At 36.3% G+C, this 21,540-nt stretch overlaps 1 protein-coding gene across 3 annotated transcripts in view; it reads right to left on the bottom strand.

Annotated features, from left to right (window-relative positions):
* kcnd3 (potassium voltage-gated channel, Shal-related subfamily, member 3) overlaps window positions 1-18,631 on the bottom strand; it is a 170,737-nt gene extending 152,106 nt beyond the window's left edge. For 2 of the 3 annotated variants that reach the window (XM_005167002.6, XM_005167003.6), the window contains exons 1-2: window positions 18,324-18,631; window positions 16,275-17,451 (exon numbers count right to left, since the gene is read on the bottom strand). In XM_005167002.6, coding sequence (XP_005167059.1) covers window positions 16,275-17,377 — 1,103 coding nt within the window. In that variant the 5' untranslated portion in view covers window positions 17,378-17,451; window positions 18,324-18,631. 3 annotated transcript variants of the gene reach the window in all.
* Window positions 18,632-21,540: the final 2,909 nt, after the last annotated feature.

Raw genomic sequence — 21,540 nt, 5'->3', positions numbered from 1 at the left:
AGATGTTATGGTTAAAACAGTGATATGCACATGTATTTCAATTCTTCTTTAAAGATACTACTGTATGTGCATACTTTCATTCAGTTTTAATTTTACTTGCGTAGAATAAGAAACCGAACCTGTAACCAGTAAAAGAGAAATGAATGAAGTCTTGAAATGTATTCATTATTCTGTCTTTCCATGTCATGAAACTAATCTGTCAGAATCTGCTCTTAACTACTCAGTGTGTTTGAGTGACAAATCACCTTCTGAAACCTTCAGCTCGACACAGCTGAACGGCAAAATCACACGTTTACAGCACAGAAACACTCTCAGGGGCGATACTGCCATTTGTACATTTTAACTGATCACACAGCTGTGTAACTTCAGCACGGTCATTTGCACACAGCAGCTCGATGAAAAAAAAGAGCCATCATCATCATCATCATTCATTCATTCTCTGTTCAGTTTTAATGAGCTTTTTATGACAATGAACACACAGATACTCTCCATACAAACATTATGGGTTAATGAATACTCTCATATAGGATTTCCAAGAGGCTCGATACATCAGCTTATGGGAATTTCAGCAGGAAACAATGATCATTCTCCATGCTGAGAAGAGGGATGGTAATTTGTACACCTGTCAGAAGCACTTCTATATACAGCATACAATCAGGGTCGGCACAACAGGAGGCGCTGCTTAGATACCAGGCCAAATAATGCATCCCGACCAAACTCTTATGTCTTTCTCATGTATTTTACTCAATAGACTGAAAGACAGCACCCGGAAACCATTTTTTTCTCCTTTCACTTTTATATTGTTGAATTTTCACATTTAAACAAATCCTTCTTCATTAATTTCTGTCGGCTTAGTCCCTTTATTTATCAGGGGTCACCACAGTGGAAGGAACTGCCAACTTATCCAGCATATGTTTTACACAGCGAATGCCCTTCCAAAACCCACCCAAACACAAGGAGAACATGCAAACTCCACACAGAAATGTCAGCTTACCCAGCCGATGCTCGAACCAATAACCTTCTTGCTGGTTGCCACTGTGCCGCCAAATAAATTTTCAGCTAAAAGGTTTTTTTTTTTAATGCATGTTGGCCACTGATTTACTGTTTTTTTGTGAAAACAGTGATGTTATATACATGTATTTTAGGTTTATTTAAAACAACGAGACACTTCTAATATCCACTAATATCTACTGTCCTATTTTGGCCTAATATCTACACTGAAAATATTTTTTCTGCAAAACCATTGCAAACAATGTACACTCAAAAAATAACTTTTGCTGCTTGTTCAAACTAGTTATTTAAAATGAGTTGTAATGAGTTATATAAAACAACACGATCCTTACAGAGTTTTTTTGGACAACTTAATTGTTTTATGTTTAATCCACCTAAATTTGTAAAAACGATCAAGTTAATTTAATCGATTTGTGTTGGAACAACATGAAGTAATTGTGTTTTTTTTTATCAATTATTCAATCTCAATTGTGTATATGGATTGAATTTAAACAAACAAAATAAATTTAATAATGCTGAACTTAATTTGTTTGTTTTAATTTAACCCAAATAAATTGTTTACAAACACTTAGCTTAAAAAAATTATTAAATCAAAGGAATCGTCTTAGAATAATTTTTTCAGCGTACTGGCCTATTTATTTTTTTCAAAACATTTCATAAACGCCAGTCAAAGTTTGGATAGTACGTGCTAAAGTCTCTTCTGATCAAACTGAAGAAATGCAATAAAAACGGTACTATTATAAAAATATAGATTACTGTTATAGTCGTAATACTATTGGATAGTAAGATAGATATTTGCTACACTTAAAAATTTATGTTTGCTGTTTGTTCAAAACTACTTATTTAAAATGAGTTGAACTTGAAACTTTTTTGGGGGGACTTAATTAGCTTAATTAGTTTTATGTTCAATCCACTTAAATTAATAAACTATTAAGTTAACTTAATTCCTTTATGTTGTCCCAACATAAATCGATTGTGTGGAACTAAGCCCGGCAGTTTTTACAGTGTATGAGAATATATTGTAGAATGTGATTTATTTTTGTCACTCAAAGCTGGATTTCCAGCAGACATTTCTCCATCCTTCTGTGTCACATGATCCTTTAGAAATAATCTTTTAAGTTTTTAATCATCATCAATGAAAACACATTTTTATAATTTTTTTTTATTTTCAATTTTACAAAATACTTTAACTTTTTATAATTCTAATAAAAAATTGTTAGTTTTATTTCTAAATGTCAGCACAATTTTTAATTGAAAAGCCCATTTATGCAAATAAAAAAAAAGGTTTATTGCGACTTTATCTAAATATTCTGCCTTTTTTTTCTCAGAATTGCAAGATAGAAACTCGCAGAGAGATATAAACTTACAATTCTGAGAAAAAGTTGCAGTTGGGAGTTACAAAGTCAGAATTCTGAGATAAAGTCTAATAACCTTTTTCCAGTTCATCATTTTTAGCCTGGGTTAATCCAATTTTCTAAATGTTCTGTTCTCCGTAGTTATGTAAGATAATCCATAAATACATGTGTGCTCTTTTCCCTTACTTTTGTGGTAATTTAATTAAAAGTGAAGAAAAAAAAAAACTTTATGGCAATTATTTATTATGGTAGTTCATGTATGTATAATGTCATTTCTGAAATCAAATGACTGATGAATGGCATGAAATGGTTAATGTTTTATGATGTTTAAAAATAATGCACCATCAGTAAACCTAACTAATACTACAATCAAAGCCAGGGTTGCTCAACCCCGCTCCAGGAGATCTAACGTTCTACAGAGTTCAGCTCTAACCCTAATCAAACACACATTAAACCGTTAATTAGGACCTAAACAGCACTTGATAATTACAGGCTATGGGTTGCCACTAAAATCTGCAGGATGGAAGATCTCCAGGGTCAAGCACCCCTGATCTAAGCCAACCATGCAGTATGCTGAAAAATGTACACGTTTATGAATCCTGCACTTCAGTAATAGTGTTTTAAGGTAATGAGCAAGTAAGTTTTTATAAACTGATAATCTGCACACAAAAAAATAATAAATAATATTTTAAAAATGCTGCTTTAATTTGCAAATTGCATGCACAATATTTGGTGCATTTTTTTATTAAGGACACTTTTTAAGAGGATTGAAAATGAATTGTAACCTAGTAGGTATCTTCCTCTGAGCAACTCCCTAAGCTTAACTTCACTACTCCGTCACTACTGCTGCTCATGAAAAAAGAGCCTTTTTACCTGATAGAAGCCAAAAATGGAAGAGAGATAATAAAAGCGGCGTATAGTACAGGTCAAGGTTATCATAAAATTGTCCCTTGCAAAAAGGGACTTGAAAACCTTTATCACACTGTCACGACATTCACACCACTTTATCAGCAAGCAGCTATGTGACTTCATTGACAGTAAAGACAGTTTCATGTATGATGCGTCTTTATCTGTTACTTTTTAAATCTTGGTTTCTAATTTATATAATTTTTTACTCTTGAAATATTTTAAAATTACAGAAAAAAGTTCTTAATATTAGTAGGAGCTCGGGTTAAGTTAATTTAGTCTCTTAATTTCTAATTCAGACCTTTTTTCCTCTTTAAATATTTAGTATCTATTTATGTGCACAAACACACACACACACACACACACACACACACTGGCCACTTTATTAGGTACACCTGTCCAACTTGTTATCGCAAATTTCTAATCAGCCAATCACATGGCAGCAATTCAATGCATTTAGGCATGTAGACATGGCCAGGATCAGCATGTAGACATCTGCTGCAGTTCAAACCGAGCATCAGAATGGTGGAGAAAGGTGATTTTAAGTGACTTTAACCATGGCATGGTTGTTGGTGCCAGATGGGCTGGTCTGAGTATTTCAGAAACTGCTGATCTACTGGGATTTTCACTCACAACCATCTCTAGGCTTTACAGACAATCGTCCGAAAAAAAAAAAAATCCTGTAAGCGGCAGTTCTGTGAGTGCAAATACCTTGCTGATGCCAGAGGTCAGAGGAGAATGGCCAGACTAGTTCCAGCTGATAGAAAGGCAACAGTAACTCAAATAATAACTTGTTACAACCGAGGTATGCAGAAGAGCATATCTAAACACACAACATGTATAACCTTGAGGCGGATGGGCTACAGCAGAGGCGGAGGCGGCCGAGAAAGGATGCGGATGGGCTACCATATTGATCATGTCAATATGGACCAAAATCTGTCAGGAATTACAGTATCTGGTGTCCCTAATAAAGTGGCCTGCGTGTCTATATAAATATATATATATACACACACACACACACACACACACACAGTTGAAGTCAGAATTATTAGCCCCCCTTTTATTTTTCCCCTCCATTTTCTGTTTAACAGAGAGATTTTTTTTCAATAAATTTCTAAACATAATAGTTTTAATAACTCATTTCTAATTACAGATTTATTTTATCTTTGCCATGATGACAGTAAATAATATTTTAGTAGATATTTTTCATATTTAAAGACATTTAAAGGCTTAACTAGGTTAATTAGATTAACAAGGCAGGTTAGGGTAATTAGGCCAGTTATTGTATGGTTTGTTCTGTAAACTATCGAAAAAAATTGCTCAAAGGGACTAATAATTTTGACCTTAAATGGTTTAAAATAAAATTAAACAGCTTTTATTCTAGCCGAAATAAACAAATAAGACTTCTTCCAAAAGAAAAAATATTTAGAAACAATGCAACTTTATGATGTAAGATGCATAATTTCTCACTGTTTCTGAGTTATTATTTTCCTCTTTATATAATTCATATTTATTCATATTTATGTAGGTGGCAAGACAAAGTTATGAACTTTAGTAGGTGCTCAGGCATAAACAAATGGGGAAAACCAATTACAGGACTTGAATGATGTGCGTGAATAAATCATATCAGAATTATATATTTATTTTTGGGTGAGATGAACAACTCTTTACAGCGCTGACTCTGCATACAGTTTACAGCACAGCGTACACACAGTAGATCATCAGATTGGACGGCATGCTCAGTTTTTGGAGTGGTATTTTCCGAGGTTTCAAAGGTCAGCTGTTCTTCCGACTGTCACTTTCCTCCCATGACCTTTCATTAAAGCTGAGAGCTTGACCTAACACCTGTAATCTTTCTTCATAGCTTCTGGAGACAGGTTTAAACCAGCAGACAAACACAAACAAAGGCACGGCGAATCAGTATAAAACCCTCTCCGCAATCCAGACATCTCTGACTGGGGACCACCAGATCAGCATCGGGTTAAAAGCTTGTTGAATTAACTGCACGGGTAATGGATTTAATGTTCTTTTTACTGGACGCAGGGTATAACAATACCTTCCTTCATTGATGCTCCCATTATATGTCATCAGATCTGATGGCTAATGGTGGGAGTGCGTGTTTATGGAGGGCTGATGGGATGAAAAAGCAGCAATTTGACCATCATAGAAACTCTAAACCTCCCCGAACACAGTGCTCTTTGAATAAAGAGAAGGAAATATCCCAAACAAACAAATGAATGCCTCTTTTTCTCTCTCTCTCATTTGAATTTCATAAATTCTCTCTGTGCCATACAGTATGATGAAATGCTTCACACCGAAACTTTAAGGATAAAGAGAGGCTGCTATTTACATTTTTTTAGAGGTGGATATGGGGATGTAAATGTACTGTAATATCTAGACAGCTGAATGGTAAAAGTTTACTGTGGATAGGGAAGAAAGAGCAAGAATGATAGATGAAGTGAGTGAGAAAGTGAAAATGTTTGGATTTGATACTTTTTTCATATTTGCTTTAAAGGATTAGTTTTTCCAAAAAGTTGTAAATTCTGTCATTGTGTGCTCAAATCAATATAGATTTTTTGTTTATGTAGAATGCTTTCTGGAAACAGATTGAGTGATTTTGATTTTATTTCTAATTATTTCTATTTATTTATTTTTTACTACCATGCAGTTATAATGCATAAGCACTGGAGCTCTGAGGCTTATACTTTACAAGGTCTACACAATTCTGAATGTTTGATTCATGTTGGAAATGTAACAAATGAAAACACTGTTGAAAATGTGTACACTACCTGGAAAAGTTTAGTCAGGTTTTAGCAACAACAAATAATAACTTGACTTCTTGTAGATCATTTGGTATCAAAAGGGGCTATTATGAAAGGCATAGGCTTCTAGATGATGCTTATTTTACCTAAATAAAATATGATCATGCCTTGATTTTTAATTATTAGGACAGTAAGGTCTGACTTTGCTTAGACACAAGTCTTGTCACTTAAGATAATACTGTACAGTATAGAATATAAAGTCATGGTGCAGTGGAAAAATAATTAATATTGTGACTCCCATGAGCTTGGACGACTGCATCCATACATCTCTGCAATGACTCAAATAACTTCTCAATAAAGTCATCTAGAATGGCAAAGAAAGTGTTCTTGCAGGACTCCCAGAGTTCATCAAGATTCTTTGGATTCATCTTCAATGCCTCCTATTTCATCTTACCCCAAACATGATCAATAATGTTCATGTCTGGTTACTGGGGTGGCCAATCCAGGAGCACCTTGACCTTCTTTGCTTTAGGAGCTTTGATGTGGAGGCTGAATTATGAGGAGGAGCGCAATCCTGCTGAAGAATTTGCTCTCTCCTGTAGTTTGTAATGCAATAGCAGGACAAATGTCTTGATACCTCAGGCTGTTGATGTTGCCATCCACTCTGCAGATCTCTTGCACGTCCTCATACTGGATGGCGTTACATCATGATTTTTCCTTCACCAAACTTGACTGATTTCTGTGAGAATCTTGGGTTCATGTGGGTTCCAGTAGGTCGTCTGCAGTATTTGTGATTATTGGGATGCAGTTCAACAGATGATTTATCATAAAAATCTACCTTCTGACACTTTTTCCAAATGATCAACTAGAGGTCAAATTATTCTTTGTTGCTCTTACAACTGGGATTGACGACAAAACTTTTTGTCAGTTAGTGTACACAAAGTATGTAGTGTTGATTGATGATGAACATGAAGTATTGATTTTCGTTGGGTAGTAAGTAAGTGAGTATGAATAGGGGTTAATGAATATTGTGATTAAGAAATAATTGCTAGGTACCCTATTTGATTACTCATTTTGGTCATGTATTCTGATTACTTCTTGGCTACTTACATAACATTTAATGCCATTCTTTTGTAAACTTCGCTTTAGATCTGAAGGTGACTCTAAGAAATTATGTTAATTCAAATGTTGTTTACTACCAAAAAATAAAAAAGAAAATCAAAATCCCTGTATTACATAACATATTACATTAAAAATACCTAATTGAAAGATGCTTTTGCCCCTAACGTCAAAAGCATCATGAAATGTACAAGGTCATTCAATGTTGTAAATAAACGGTACAATTTTTTAAAAGAAAGAAAAACTTAAAATAAAAAATATGGAAAATTTTGCAATTTAAATAATATGCAGTCATTGTTTGAACAATATACAACCATGTAATCCATAAAAAGATATTAGTATTCAGATTGTAAGCATTTCAAACTTCAGAAATACTGGGTTTGAGTCAAATATACACAAACTTAACCATTGGGTTGAAAAGTGAGCTTAAATCAATGTTACAATGTAAACAAGTGGGTGAATTTGTTTATATTTTACATCTTGTATTATACAGTAATTATAATTATAATTATACTTAACTTTAACTTTTTGTAATCTGATTATGTAATCCAATCTACATGCAATCAAATACTACACAGCACTGCATATATATATATATATATATATATATATATATATATATATATATATATATATATATAATGTAATGTATATTTAAATGTGTATTGTCTTAATATGTCGTATTTTGCACTGTATTGTGTCTATGTGTATCCTGTAGATTGCCTCAATTGTTTGTCATTGTATTATGCACTGTCTGAAGCCTGCGCCTAAGCTTTTCACTCATCATAGCACATGTGCTTCTGGTGATGTGAATAAATGATGCCCCTATATATATATATATATATATATATATATATATATATATATATATATATATATATATATATATATATATATATATATATTGATCAGTGGCAGATGTAGGCATGGACAATCATGCTGGGGGTGGCACGGGGAGATGTTGACGGGGAGAAAAAAACGAGCCCCATTAAAAGTTTTGAGATGCCATTTACTTTATGCAAGTATATTGATTTTGAGTGTTAATCCCAGAATAAAGACAATAGGGGCCATTCACATGTAGCGTCTTTCGCATGCGCAAGCTTGTTACTCTCTATGTGCAACCGTGACAATGCTGGTGATATCAATCTGACGCATGCACGCAGAAAACCATTCCTGCGCACCTCACACGTTGCTCTGCTTCTGGTGTAAATCACAGTTATTTACTGACATCGTGATAAAATACACTTGCTGTGTGCTGTGAAACAAGAGAAACTACTGTAACATTTATGCAGAGGCGTCAGCACGCAGCGAATTTTACAAGTCGACAAAACTAAGTTTTATATGATGATGACTGACTAATGATGATTATTTTGACTAAGCATGGCTATGAAGCAGAAAGGAGGCATAATCAGTCAGGGAGGTAAGACTTTCTCGGCCATGAGTCGGGACAACAGATAATTCTATAAAATATGGATTTTTTTTGTATTCTATAGAATTGTCATTAATATTCGTGCAAAATATTTCTTAAATGATCTTTGCATATCACACCAGTTGTGTCTTTCCTTACAATGTTTTCCAGTTACATGTAGGACTGATTCCTGTTATTTATTTGGATTAATAATTTTATATTAATAATAATTATATTGGGCGGTATATAGGCCAGTACTGGGTATATCTACACCGTAAAGCCCAAAAAGTTAAGGTAACTCAATCATATATATATATATATATACGTCAGTCGTGATTATTAGTAATTATGATTAGGATCTTGACCTGTCAGAAGTCCAAAATTCTTCTTTATTTCCATTTAAACACACACTCCACGTTTGATATCTACTTCAATGCGTGCCGTTAATAGTTTCACATCTCCATGTAGCGCCCAGCAGATCAAATGCAGCAGCAAATACAAAAGTCTCCTCAGAGCAACGGGAAGTCGATTTTTACTGATTTTTGCACTGTGCTGCTCCTACACAAGCCCTGACAGCAAACGTCATGAGAGAAACAGCTATTTTGAACCCAGTGACCCCCCAATGCACACACAAAAGTCATATGTTGCCTTACCGATCCGAAACGCTTTGGTTTGACACCCCGCAGCTGTGGGTGATTATCATCATTCAACCTCACTAATGGATTCAACCCTTATTCCTCTTTCTGTCCCTTATCCTCTTCTGCCTCATGCTTTGTTCCCTTTAATCAATGCTTCTGATCAGTATCGACGGCGCATGTTCACCAACCAACAAAGCAGTGTTGAAGCGAGAGAGGAAGAAAGAGAGAGAGAGCGTCTGCCATGTATTGGGGCCGAATGGCAAGTCTGGATCTATTCGGCGCTTTGAAACGAGGGCGTGAATTTTGAGTGTCATGGTAATTAATGCTTGTGGTAACGACTGAAAACCCTCATTAGCAGGGTGATTTTCTTCACGGCAACATTAGCGCTCAAAATGCATAGGTCCGTAACATTGGGAGCATATCTTAAACTGTAAAACTACTACTGGAGGGCTCAAGGCTAATAAGGCGCCAATATACAGAATTATAGAGAGAGAGAGAATGAAAATGATATTTCAGGTGTCTCTAAGCCACTATACTGTAAAGCGCACTTGAGATTTGTGTTTCTCCGTAAAGGTCATTTAGAATATGCTACTCCACCTAAAGGTCAACACCATCTTATTACCGCAAATAAATAAATAAATCAACAAGCAAACATCCATTCTCCGGCCGTTTCCCTTAGTAAATCCCCAATCCTTCTGTTTTTACAGCAGAAGCACAAGTGTAAAGGCTCAAAGTAATTTGAAAACAGACTCTGCCCTCATATGGTCAAAATCTCTCCCTCTCTCTCCTGATGGCATTAAAATGAAGATAAAACCCTGTCTGGATCTGGCATGGTTGTTCCAGGACTGTGTTCCAGGCCAGATTAACAAATGGACCATGATGCAACTGAATCAGTGTTCGGACATTTTATGCAACACAAAATCGGACGTTTCGCTGCAGAACACGCAACACGCAGCAGTTTGCAATCATTGGGTCTCATTCACTGACATGCCAAAGGTTAATCCAATAGGAAAGGAAATTCACAAGAGATAGCATTTATAATATCTCAGTTGTTGTTTTTTTTTCTTTCTCCTAGATACCAATGAGATTACTCTAGGTGGAGAGTGAATGAGGATTGACATTGATTTCAAATACATATCAAATGCTTCTTGTTATCTGTTTAAATGGGTTTTCTCTATTTTGTAGCACTGGAACTCTAGTTGTCTCATTATTGTAATATTATCTCTACCGTATTAATTATTTCAAGTTTGCATATATTTTCTATTGATAATGGTTATAAATAACTCTGCCAGTACTTTTTTTTTTCTAACCCAACAGTCTAATAATGCTGCATTTGGAATTACATAACGATAGTAAGTACTGCTTCCAGCAAAACGCTGAAGTGTGCATATGATGGACACTTAAGTATCCCACGAGGCCACTGGAGATGATTTATGAATGTCAGCGAGGAGTCACAAATGACACTGGTAGGTCATGTGATAATGGCAACATGACAAATGTAGTACGTTTCTATTACATTCATACTACATAGAACTTAATAGAGTATACCACTGCAGCTAATGGTAGTCGACAATAGGCATGGGGCTATAACTGTTTTCAAGATATACTGCGATTTGGAAAAGTGAAGAGTTTTTTTTTTTTTTTTTTTTTGAACAACAGTATCTGCAGCAGAAAAGATATGCAAAGATGCAATTTAAGATTGTAAAGAAATCTGTGTTTTATAAACTAATGAAAACAGCAGAAGTCAACAAATCATTTGAATTATTCAGACTGACATGTTTACCATTTCAAAATATTTAAATGCTTCCTTGAAAGTCCCCAAGAAATCAAAACTAGCCATATGATTTTGTTAGTTTTGTGGTGCATGTCATTTAAAAAAAAAAATGTTTGCCCTTCTAATCTTTAATTGAACTCTAAAAATGCACTTTGTTTTCAGTTAATTTATCAGATTACATGATTTTTAGGTAATGGGCGTGGCTAACGCTGCTCCGACTGTCAGTTCTGACAACAAACAGAAATGGTGAGCAGGAGGAGTCTGTTAGGTTGTAATGACTTTTCTAAAACCCCTTTCCTGATTTTTTTGAATGAAATGCCTACATTACATCCATTCAGCTTTCAGTAGAAAAAACAAGCCTTGCCCACTGTTTGCTCCTTTAAAATTCAGTTTCTCGGGGAACTGCGTCACTATACGAAAACAATAAAAATCGCAGCTTCAGGTTCACTTTAACATGAATTATATTGTGTTCAAAGTGGAAAAAAGCTTTTTGTTTTTTACCCAGACAATTAAAAAAGAATATATTTTAGAGCGGTAATCACAATACCGTGAAACCGTGATGTTTTTACCCAAGGTTATCATACCATCAGAAACTTATGCTGGCCCATGCCTAGTTGTGATGTAGTTGTCAGATCTATTTATTGACGTTTGCCAGCACATATTTTATTGTAATTTTAATTCAGTTGTGCAGCTTGTTTCCCCTTTTTAACATTTAAATAAACTTTACATGACTATTAATTGATGACAAAAGTAATCAGCAAGAACACATAAACAATTACTAGCTTATAAAAAACAAGTCTTATAAAAATAAATTATATTAATATTAGTGCATTCACGGGAAGTTAGAAGAATGGTGGTTTTTACACAAAATATTAAGACATTGTTGTCTCCCTTTGAGCTAGTTGCTTATTAGCATTTATTTTGGCTATTTATCAACAATTATAAAGCACTTATTAATGCCTAATACTGCACAACCAAATGTTACATTCCTTGAGTTAATAGTTTAGACATAAATTTCTGACATCATTCACTAACCCTTGACTTGTTCCAAATGAGTTTTTTTTTTTTTGTAAACATGTAACCATTGACATCCATTGTAGGAAAAACATATGTAACCATTGACTTCCTTCGTATGTTTTTCCTACTATGAATGTCAATGGTTTTATATTTCCAACAATCTTTAAAATATATTCGTTTGGGTTCAACAGAAAAAAAAAGATTGTTAAATATTTATAAAGATTTTAAATAACTGCTTTCTTATTGTATAAAGTTTCAAAATAAATTATTACTCCAGTCATTGTTGCTTTTATAAAAATTACCCTTAATAATAATAATAATAATAATAATAATAATAATAATAACAATTAATATTAGAGTGATTTCTAAAGGATTATGTGGCTCTGAAGAGACTGCAGTAATCAAGCTGAAAATGTGTTATTAAAATCACTGGATTAAATGATGAAATGAAATTATAAACTACTTTTGAACAGTTATTTTATAGCGCAATAACATTTACAATTTTACAATTTGTACTGTATTTTTGCTGAAATAAATGCAGTCTTGGTGAGCAGGATAAGCTTAATTTAAAACATTTAAAAATCCTACTAACCCCAAACTTAAAAAACAAAAACAAAAAAAAAAAAAACAGTAAATTAAAGTGACTATTAATTGTGGAGTTAAAATGTCAACATATATGCAGCTGTTAATTAATATTTTACAGTGCTACAACAGCTACCTTCCAATTAATATTTAGTGAATAAGATGTTTATTAGGAGAATTTGTAGTTAATAGTAAATGCGTTCCTCATACTAAAGTACCACAAAATTGACTTTACCCGAAAAACTCAAACTCTCTAAAACTAAGACAGCACATTGTCCAAGCAATACATTTCTTTGCTCTTTCTTTTGCTTTATTTTCAGCTCTTAGTGTGCTGTCTTGCCAAGACAAAACACAGAGCCATGAAATTCAACAGTAGAGCAGCTAAATTAAATGTTACTGGTGTAAACAATTCCCAGGAAGGAAGAAAACACTTCAGACAGACGACAGTACTGAGAAGACTAGTTAACCATTCAGACACAATATAGCATGATTTTTTTTGATGAACTGTTGCTGTAGTTCCCCTAGCTAACATGCAGAGTATCAGGCGTGTGTTCATGAGGCAGCAGGTCTGTGTGTTACATGTAAAGAGAATGTCTCAGTCTCACCAAAACTGAACTGCAGTGCTGCGTTTTACTCTGACAGATTGAGGTGGAGACCCCAGTATCTCGCACTTCAGCATGAACGAATCATTGAATAAGAGAAGCACCAGGCATGTAAAGCACACCATTGCATTGGTCAGGAGCACAGATAGGAGGCCTCAGAATCAACAGGTGTATTGCAAAGTGATACAAACCTGGTACAATCAACTGTAAAAAACTGCTGGGACGTGAAAGCGAACCCTGGTTCCAACTGAATGGGAAGCACCCCCACGCACAGACAGTGAGACTACATGACGTCAGCGAGGTTGGAAATGTCATAGTGGTTTACATTGTTCAGCACATGTACCTGAGAACATTAGTCACAGTGACACACACTTCTAAGCTGTGTTTTATTGATGAGAAGAGTCTCTCTCGCCCTCGATCTCAGGTCAAGTCTCAGATGCGGGTGGAGACTGGATCTCTGGGGTGAATGTAGTAATGAGTAATGAGATATGGGCTACTTTGAAATCCATGTAAAACTAGCCAGCAGATTATCACAACAAGCATGATACCTAGGGTTTATAGTTCAACATGGTGCTCACAAGGATCTTTAAGAGGTTTAGCCATTCACAAACTGTAGTTTACACAAAAAAATGAAAGCATGAATACGTAAGACATGTGTAACTGTAATTCTACATTTGACCCCTGACACAACTGCATTCTCCAAGGACCAACGCATTTGCCAATGTAACATTCATGAGATACTGACTTAAGTCCTTGATCTTGATGTTTTGGGGTCATTGGGCTCACGGTCAGGTGCTTCCGCCAATCATCAACCGTCTAACCAGCAAGCCAAAGCCTGTTTTGACTACAGCTCCAGTTTCAAAGCCACAGTGACACGGCAGCTATATACCCTAGCTGCTGATAGTATAAAGTCGATTACTCAAGTCATCCGCCATGTAATCACTCAAACTAATTGCTTGAATTAATTCTACCCTTGCTCTTAAAACCAATCGTGTCAAACGTCCACACATATCCGTCATGAACACACAAATAAACGGCCTGTGATTTATGAGGGGCGGGTTGTATTAAATGGGGCTCTACAGCTCTGCAGCTGCTTGCCTGTTGTTAATGTGGAGGGGAAAATGCTGAAGGATGTTCCTCTGTTTGCTTCACACATGCTTAAATATTAATTGGTGCATAATAGGGATGAATAAAATCTAGCCTGGGGCAGGAAGTTAAATTCAAACCTACCGCTGCTTCGGGCAGGCATGAGTGCAGTCAGCAACCATGGTCATTAGGGTTAGATGCTAATAGCAGTTAACTCAGAAAAGAAGGAAAATCCACAAGCTGCAGGGAAACAGCCTCTCTTTCACAGATGGAGTGTAAAGCAATATTGTAACCAGTTGTGTTCTTTTCTGTTGCTCTTGTGTTTTTTAAATCTTGTACATACACTCAAAAATAAAGGTAAAAAAACTGTTTTTGTCTTTGTACCTTTAGAAAGTACACATTTGTACATAATCGGTTAATACTGGTACCTTAAAGCATACGTCTCAAACTGGATTCCTGGAGACCGCAGCTCTGCACAGTTTTGCTCCAACCCTAATCAAACACGCTGATTCAACTAATCAAGGTGTTCAAGACTACTCGAACACCTTGATTATTTGGATCAGCTGTATTTGATTAGGGTTGGAGCAAAACTGTGCAGAGCTGAAGAAATTGAGTTTGAGATCCATGCCTTAAAGGGATGTTTTATTACCTAAAGTGTGCATAAATGTGCAAAAAGTGTAGGGTACAGTCTTTATACCTTTATTTTTAAGAGTGGGCCTACTTACAGGGATAGTTCACCCAAAGATTTTGTTCCAAACCTGCTTGACTAAGGCCCAATCTGAATTCTAGGTTATACTCCTTCATCTACTCCAACACCTCTTCCTTCTCACAGAGTGACGAGAAGTGTACTTACATTTCCAGGGAATTTACCATTCACTTTCCTTTAATATTAGGTCCAAGAATCTTTGAAGGGCTATCTGGCACTTCCCTTTACCCCATACTAATCTCACCAAAAGAGAATCTAGATATCTACCTACAAATGGTTATGAGAATGGGCAGAAATAGGACGGGGCCTTAACTTTCCTCTGGGTAACACAGCAGGAGATATTCTAAAGAGCTTTTTTATTCATTTGAAGCCAGTGGAGCTCAAATCCACTCAATACTAGTTAATTGTATGAATAAAAACATTCTTCAAAAAAACCTTTCATGCTACAAAATCATACACTTTTGAAACATTAGGGTAAGTCATGACAGACTTGTTTTATTTTAACTGAGAGAAAAGCTGTATCTTTAGGAATACTTAAGCTTGTCACTAGGACAATACCATTGCAAGGTCAAATTTTCCATCATCTACACTTTTAGAAATAAAGGTACGCGAGTTGTCACTGGGGTGGTACCTTTTCAAACTGTACAAATGTGTACCTAAGAGGTCCATATTAATACCTCAAAGATAAATATTGGTACCTAAAAAGTACAAGCGTGTTCCTCTTAAAATTTGTAAGTACTAATATATACTTCTGAGGTACCAATATGCACCCTGCAAGTACAAATGTGTACCTTTTGAAAAGGTACCACAGTGACAACTCTTGTACCTTTATTTCTAAGGGTGTACTAATAAAAGGTACATATTAGTAGCTTAAAATAGTTATATACTGTATACTCTTAAGGTACTACTATGAAGATTTTAGGGGTTAATCAGGTAGAAGGATGTCTCTTGCAAATGTGCTGCACCTGTAACAAACTCCTATAAAATGCTTAAAATAAGGTACAAATGTTTTGACCTTTGCAAATTAACCCCTAAAATTTCAGATATTTTTACCCAATTTGTACATATTAGTGTTTTTTGTTTTGAAAAGGTACTTCCCCGCTTGCAGTGACAGCTTTTGCTCCTTTTTTTTTCTGAGAGTATCCCTAAAGGTACACATTTTCCACATCATTTCTGAGTGTGTTTGGTGAACTATCCCTTCATGACATAACCACTGAAATGCATCAGGGGTGTGGCTTGATGTCCGCCCAGGGTTAAAAAGTGTAAAAATATACAGAGAGAAAGTCATTCCAAGACAAAATGACTCACCCCAGTGTTGTCATGGTTACAATGGTGTACCAGAAGGAGGCCGGGATGCTGGTGAACTTGCTGGACGATGAGCCTTTCTCAGCATAGAACATGACTGTGGCAAAGATAATGATGGCCATGGTGAGGGAGAAGAGGAGGAAGCCAAGCTCTGAGGCGCAGCTCTTCAGTGTGTAGCCAAGGATTCGGAGACCCTGGGAGTGGCGGGAGAATTTAAAGATCCGGAAGACGCGGAACACCCGTAGTGTGACAAAGGCTCCGCTCACATCCTCATTGTTGGTCATGACGAGCCCGATGTAATATGGTAAAATGGCAACCACATCGATAATGCTCATCACGCTTCTCATGAAGCGGTACCGGCTGGGCGCCGCAAACAGTCGCATCAGATACTCCACTGTAAAGATCATAACACAAGCTGTGTCCATGCAGAAAAACGCCTCAGTGTAGCGTTCCCCGCAAGGGACGTCCCTCTGATTTGGCATATAACCACAAGGAACCGTCTCAACCACGTTGGTGATGACGGACAGGGCGATGAAGAATCCGGTTACGTAGTAGAAAACTAGTGCCATGGTGCTAGTGTGCGGGTTCTCAAAGGCCCTCCACATGGTCTCACGGAAAGTCATGTTAGGGAGTTTGCTGTCTTTGTTGTCCTCAAGGTCATCCATTAGACGCTCAGTGTTCTCCCTCTTGCGGTCCTTGTACTCTTCATAACAGCAGTCGCTGATGATCTCAGGAATGATTCCAAAAAACGCCAGCTCCTCATCGTAGGCAGAGATGCACTCGTAACGTGGGTAGTGCAGCTTCCCTGTGCGGTAGAAGTTAAGAATACTTCTGAACACATCTGGATCTCTGTCAAAGAAATACTCCCTTGTCTCCTCGTTGAAAAAAAACTCTTTCTCTGAGCTCCCCAGGAGTGTATCGGGGTATCGGTCCAGCGTGTTCCGCCATGTCTGGAAGCGTCGCCCGCTGACGTTGAGGATAATAAGCTCATCCTGTCGCTTGTTCTTATTGGATGGTGCAACAGGCATAGGCAGGTTGGCCACGGGCATCCATCCTATGGCCGCCGCCCGAGCGAAGGGGAGCCAGGCTGCTACTCCTGCAGCCATGGGGACTCCGGATGGGGTCGAGGGGACCAGATCAAACACCTTCACAACCAGCTTGACATTAGATTAGACCCCATCTACATAGAGAGAGACAGGGAAATGGGAACACAGACAAGAGTGAGAGGTTGGCAAATGTGGGAGGACAGGAAGAGGAGAGAGTTCCAGTGGGAGCGAGTGAGACAGATGTGAAATGGGAGTGAAAAGACGGCAAGAGCGAACAGGATGCCAGCAGAATAGAGAGGCAGAGGTAAAAGGGAAGCAATCACGTAGTGTACAGTAGAAAGAAGTATGAAAAATGAAAGACAAAGAGAGGTAGGGGGTACAGATGCAATGGAAAAGAAAGGAAAAAAACACAAGCAAAAGCAAATTAACAAAACCGTTGTCCATATCTTATAGATTAATTACAGTCCATACTATGCATTCATGTATATTCCAACACTATTGTACTGTATTCTGGCACAGCTGTACTGTTTTAAACAAATGCTAAGCATCAACAGCATAGTTAAAAAAAACACAAAACTGTTAAGTTGGTTTTACGTGTAGCATTCAACATAAACAGCATACATCATGCCTTTCTTAAAACAGAGAGATAGAAAAAAAAAACTGATTTCCTAGTTCAAGTAAGAGACTCCAAAGGGCACGATTGTGCTCGCGACACAAGAGCCCTTGAGCAACTGCAGTTTGAAACAGATGCGAACCTGTTGAGCTTTTATGCAAAGCTATAAAACGCTACAAAACATTGGTCACTACACACGGCCAATGTTGTAGTTCTTTCTTTTCTACAACCAAGTATTTAAGTGTTAACCACATTTATTCACAGATGCGCATGAAGACATATCGCAAAATATAAACAAGTCACGATCAATCATTATTATTGCAAAAATGGTAAATTCGCATTCAGATAAAATCCAGCAAACTCGTTTCAGCAGTTGTGTTCTTTGTTACTTACCCATGAAAAATCTTTTAACTTTTCATTCATTCGGCTATATTTGTCACATTTCCTCCTGACATCACTTCGAAAGTGTTCGCCGAAAAATCCGCACATTAATGAAGAAAGGCAAACAAGAACCCACGTGAAAGAATACAATATTTGTGGTATAACCAGGGTGACCGGAGGCGCAAAAAATAAGAGTTTAGTTGCTTATGTGTCCCTCAGTCACATCCTGCGCTGTTTAATGATCCATTTTGCTCGGACGGAGTGAAATGCCGCACCGACCGCTCGCGCGCTCGAAGTGACTTCCCGCAGGATGCTCAGCTGATGGATAGAGGTGGTGTAGTCTTTTCCCAATCTCTCTCTCTCTCTCTCTCTCTCTCTCGCTCTCTCCATACACTAGCACACTCCTTTTCTCCCTCCCCGAGGTCTCTCCGCTGCCAGGTCTCGCGCTCTCTGGTGCCGCGTGCGCGAGCGAGCGGTGTTCGTGGAGCAGAGAGAGCGCAAGACGCACAGAGGCAGTATATGCTTGCTTTCGCGCCCCTCACACTGTTCGAGAACGCGCCGATTTCACCTTTAGTTTATAGTGGTCTCACTCTGCGTGCCGCAGCTTACCTGAGCCAATATAGAAATGGGGACAAGGTAATTGATTTACAAAGTCATTCACGAGCCCTGTTGCCATCCTCATTTAAACATGACATTAAAACGTCGTATAAGACATCTCTCACATTGATACATAATGCAAATTGTCAGGCTTAAACCAGAAAGTATTTACGCATATGAAGTAAGCTAAACTGGCGCACATAGAGATTATTATTTTTTTTTCATAGATCATGTAATGTTTATCTGTTTTAATCTTTTGTGTGATGCAAGACACTGATGCAATGGATTCCTAAAATGCTTTCAGCCTGTGTGTGGGTTTGGTTTTCACAAACATAATGAAAACTAATATTACAAAAACACTTAAGAAGGGCTCATTGGGATTTAAAAGGCTTGTGATTTGGCCAATCATTTTGCAAACACTTATTTAAACGATGTTATTGTTTATGTGAGTGTTATAAGGTATATATGGTTGTCTCGCATATAGCCAGACCTTTGACTAGACTGCTAAAGGTCGGGTCGATAGTTTATTTTAGTCAAGAACGCCCACTTAGACAGAAAGAGCCGTTTGAATGATATGAAGCAATCAATCCCAGTTTGCTTGGTTTATACCTTTAACCAGAGGCTGTGTGACATTGTAAGTAATAATAAAAATGCAAGAAATTATGTTAACAATGACATGATTGACTCACCAAACAGAAAACATACTGAGACATTTCAGAAAATCTGTAGAATTTGGCATAAAATAAATAAAAATATGAAAACTAAGTGTAATTCATTGAGCAGTTGTATAATTTAACTGCAATTAAAGGTAGTATGCAATTTTTTTTTTTTTGCACACTTAGAGGCCTCATGTGAATTAGGATTTTTTTTATTAAGAACCAAAGTATTTATTTATTTATCTATTTATTTATTTATTTATTTATTTATTTATTATCAACCAGTGGCTCCTGCACTTCGAGAGTCAAAAAACGTATACAGCAATAGTCTGAAACTCAGTTCCAGGAGGGCTACAGCTCTTCATAGTTTAGCTTCAACCACCTTCAACTCACCTGCTTAATAGCCAATAGTAGTCCTAATCACCTTGATTAGTTGGATCATCTGTGTTTGATTTGGGTTGGAGCGAAACTGTGCAGAGCTGGCCCTCCAGGAGTCGAGTTTGAGATCATTGATATACTGGTAAAAAAACTAATGATACCCCCATTGCTTCTGATAACAAACTCGGTTATTATCTGTGATGTAAGATTTTTAAACATATTTACCTGTAATCAAGAGCCACTGCAAATAGAGCATGACCAGGCCCGGATTAAGAATTTAGAGCCCTCTGGGCACATTGTCTTGTAGGGCCCCTTACCCGGCCGCACCCCTATAGTTGAATTAAAAAATAAGAATAATATAATGATTTTTAAATAAAACAAATCTGTATTGCCTGCATTTTAAAATAAATTATATAGTACATATAATTCTAGTCTACAAAGATTTAACTTATTTTTAAAGCATTTACAGCACACTGATAAAAAAATTAATACAACTACAACATTCTGTTTAGTTGAAAAAAGAGAGAAAGAAAGAGAAAGAAAGAAAGAAAGAAAGAAAGAAAGAAAGAAAGAGAAAAAAATCTGCTGATGAATCTGCAATGAAAACGTGCTTTTCATTGATGGTGTTATTTTCGGACAATTTAACAATAAAGATAATAATAATAGTAATAATAAGTGGCAACTATTTGGTAAGAGGAAAATCAGAATTACTAGCTCCTCTTTGAATTGGTTTCTATTTTTAATATTTTCCAAATGATGTTTAAAAGAGCAAAGAAATTTTCACAGTATGTCTGATAATATTTTTTCTTTTGGAGAATATCTTATTTGTTTTATTTTGGCTAGAATAAAAGCAGTTTTTAATTTTTAAAAACCTATTTAAGGTCAAAATATTAGCCCCTTTAAGCTATATATATTTTTTCGATAGTCTGCAGAACAAACCATCGTTATGCAATAACTTAATTACCCTAACCTGACTAGTTAATCTAATTAACCTAATTAAGCCTTTAAATGTCTCTTTAAGCTGTATAAAAGTGTCCTCCAAAAAATCTAGTCAAATATTATTTACTGTCATCATGGCAAAAACAAAAAAAACAGTTATTTGAAATGAGATATTAAAACTATTATGTGTAGAGATGTGTTGAAAAAAACTTCTCTCCATTAAACAGAGATTGGGGAAATAAACAGGGGAGCTAATAATTCAGGGGGGCTAATAATTCTGACTTTAACTGGTTGTTGAGCCACTTGTGACTTTTTCATTATTTTCATATTTAAAAAAAAAAAAAAAAATTTTAATAAAATAAATGTATTTTCGATCTAATTTGTAATGGGGAAAAAAGAAAAAAAATAGTTCATCACACGCTGGATTTGAACTGGGTTGATGATCGATTGCGTTAAAACCAAGTCGTAACCTCCCGCTCTCTCTTGTGAAGCAAATACGGAAGTAACTGAAACTGCAATTCATCGAAATTCCGCTTTACCTGCCTCCATATAGAGCAAATTTCTATTGACCCCACTGTTAAAATGACTAACTTTACAGCAGAAAAAAAGGTGTTTGCAGCCTGGTACAAAGAACAGTTGGGTTCATATTACTAATATTA

Source organism: Danio rerio, chromosome 8 (genome assembly GCF_049306965.1).
Source record: "Danio rerio strain Tuebingen ecotype United States chromosome 8, GRCz12tu, whole genome shotgun sequence".
Lineage (NCBI taxonomy): Eukaryota > Metazoa > Chordata > Actinopteri > Cypriniformes > Danionidae > Danio > Danio rerio.
This window is presented reverse-complemented; position numbering and strand designations above follow the sequence as displayed.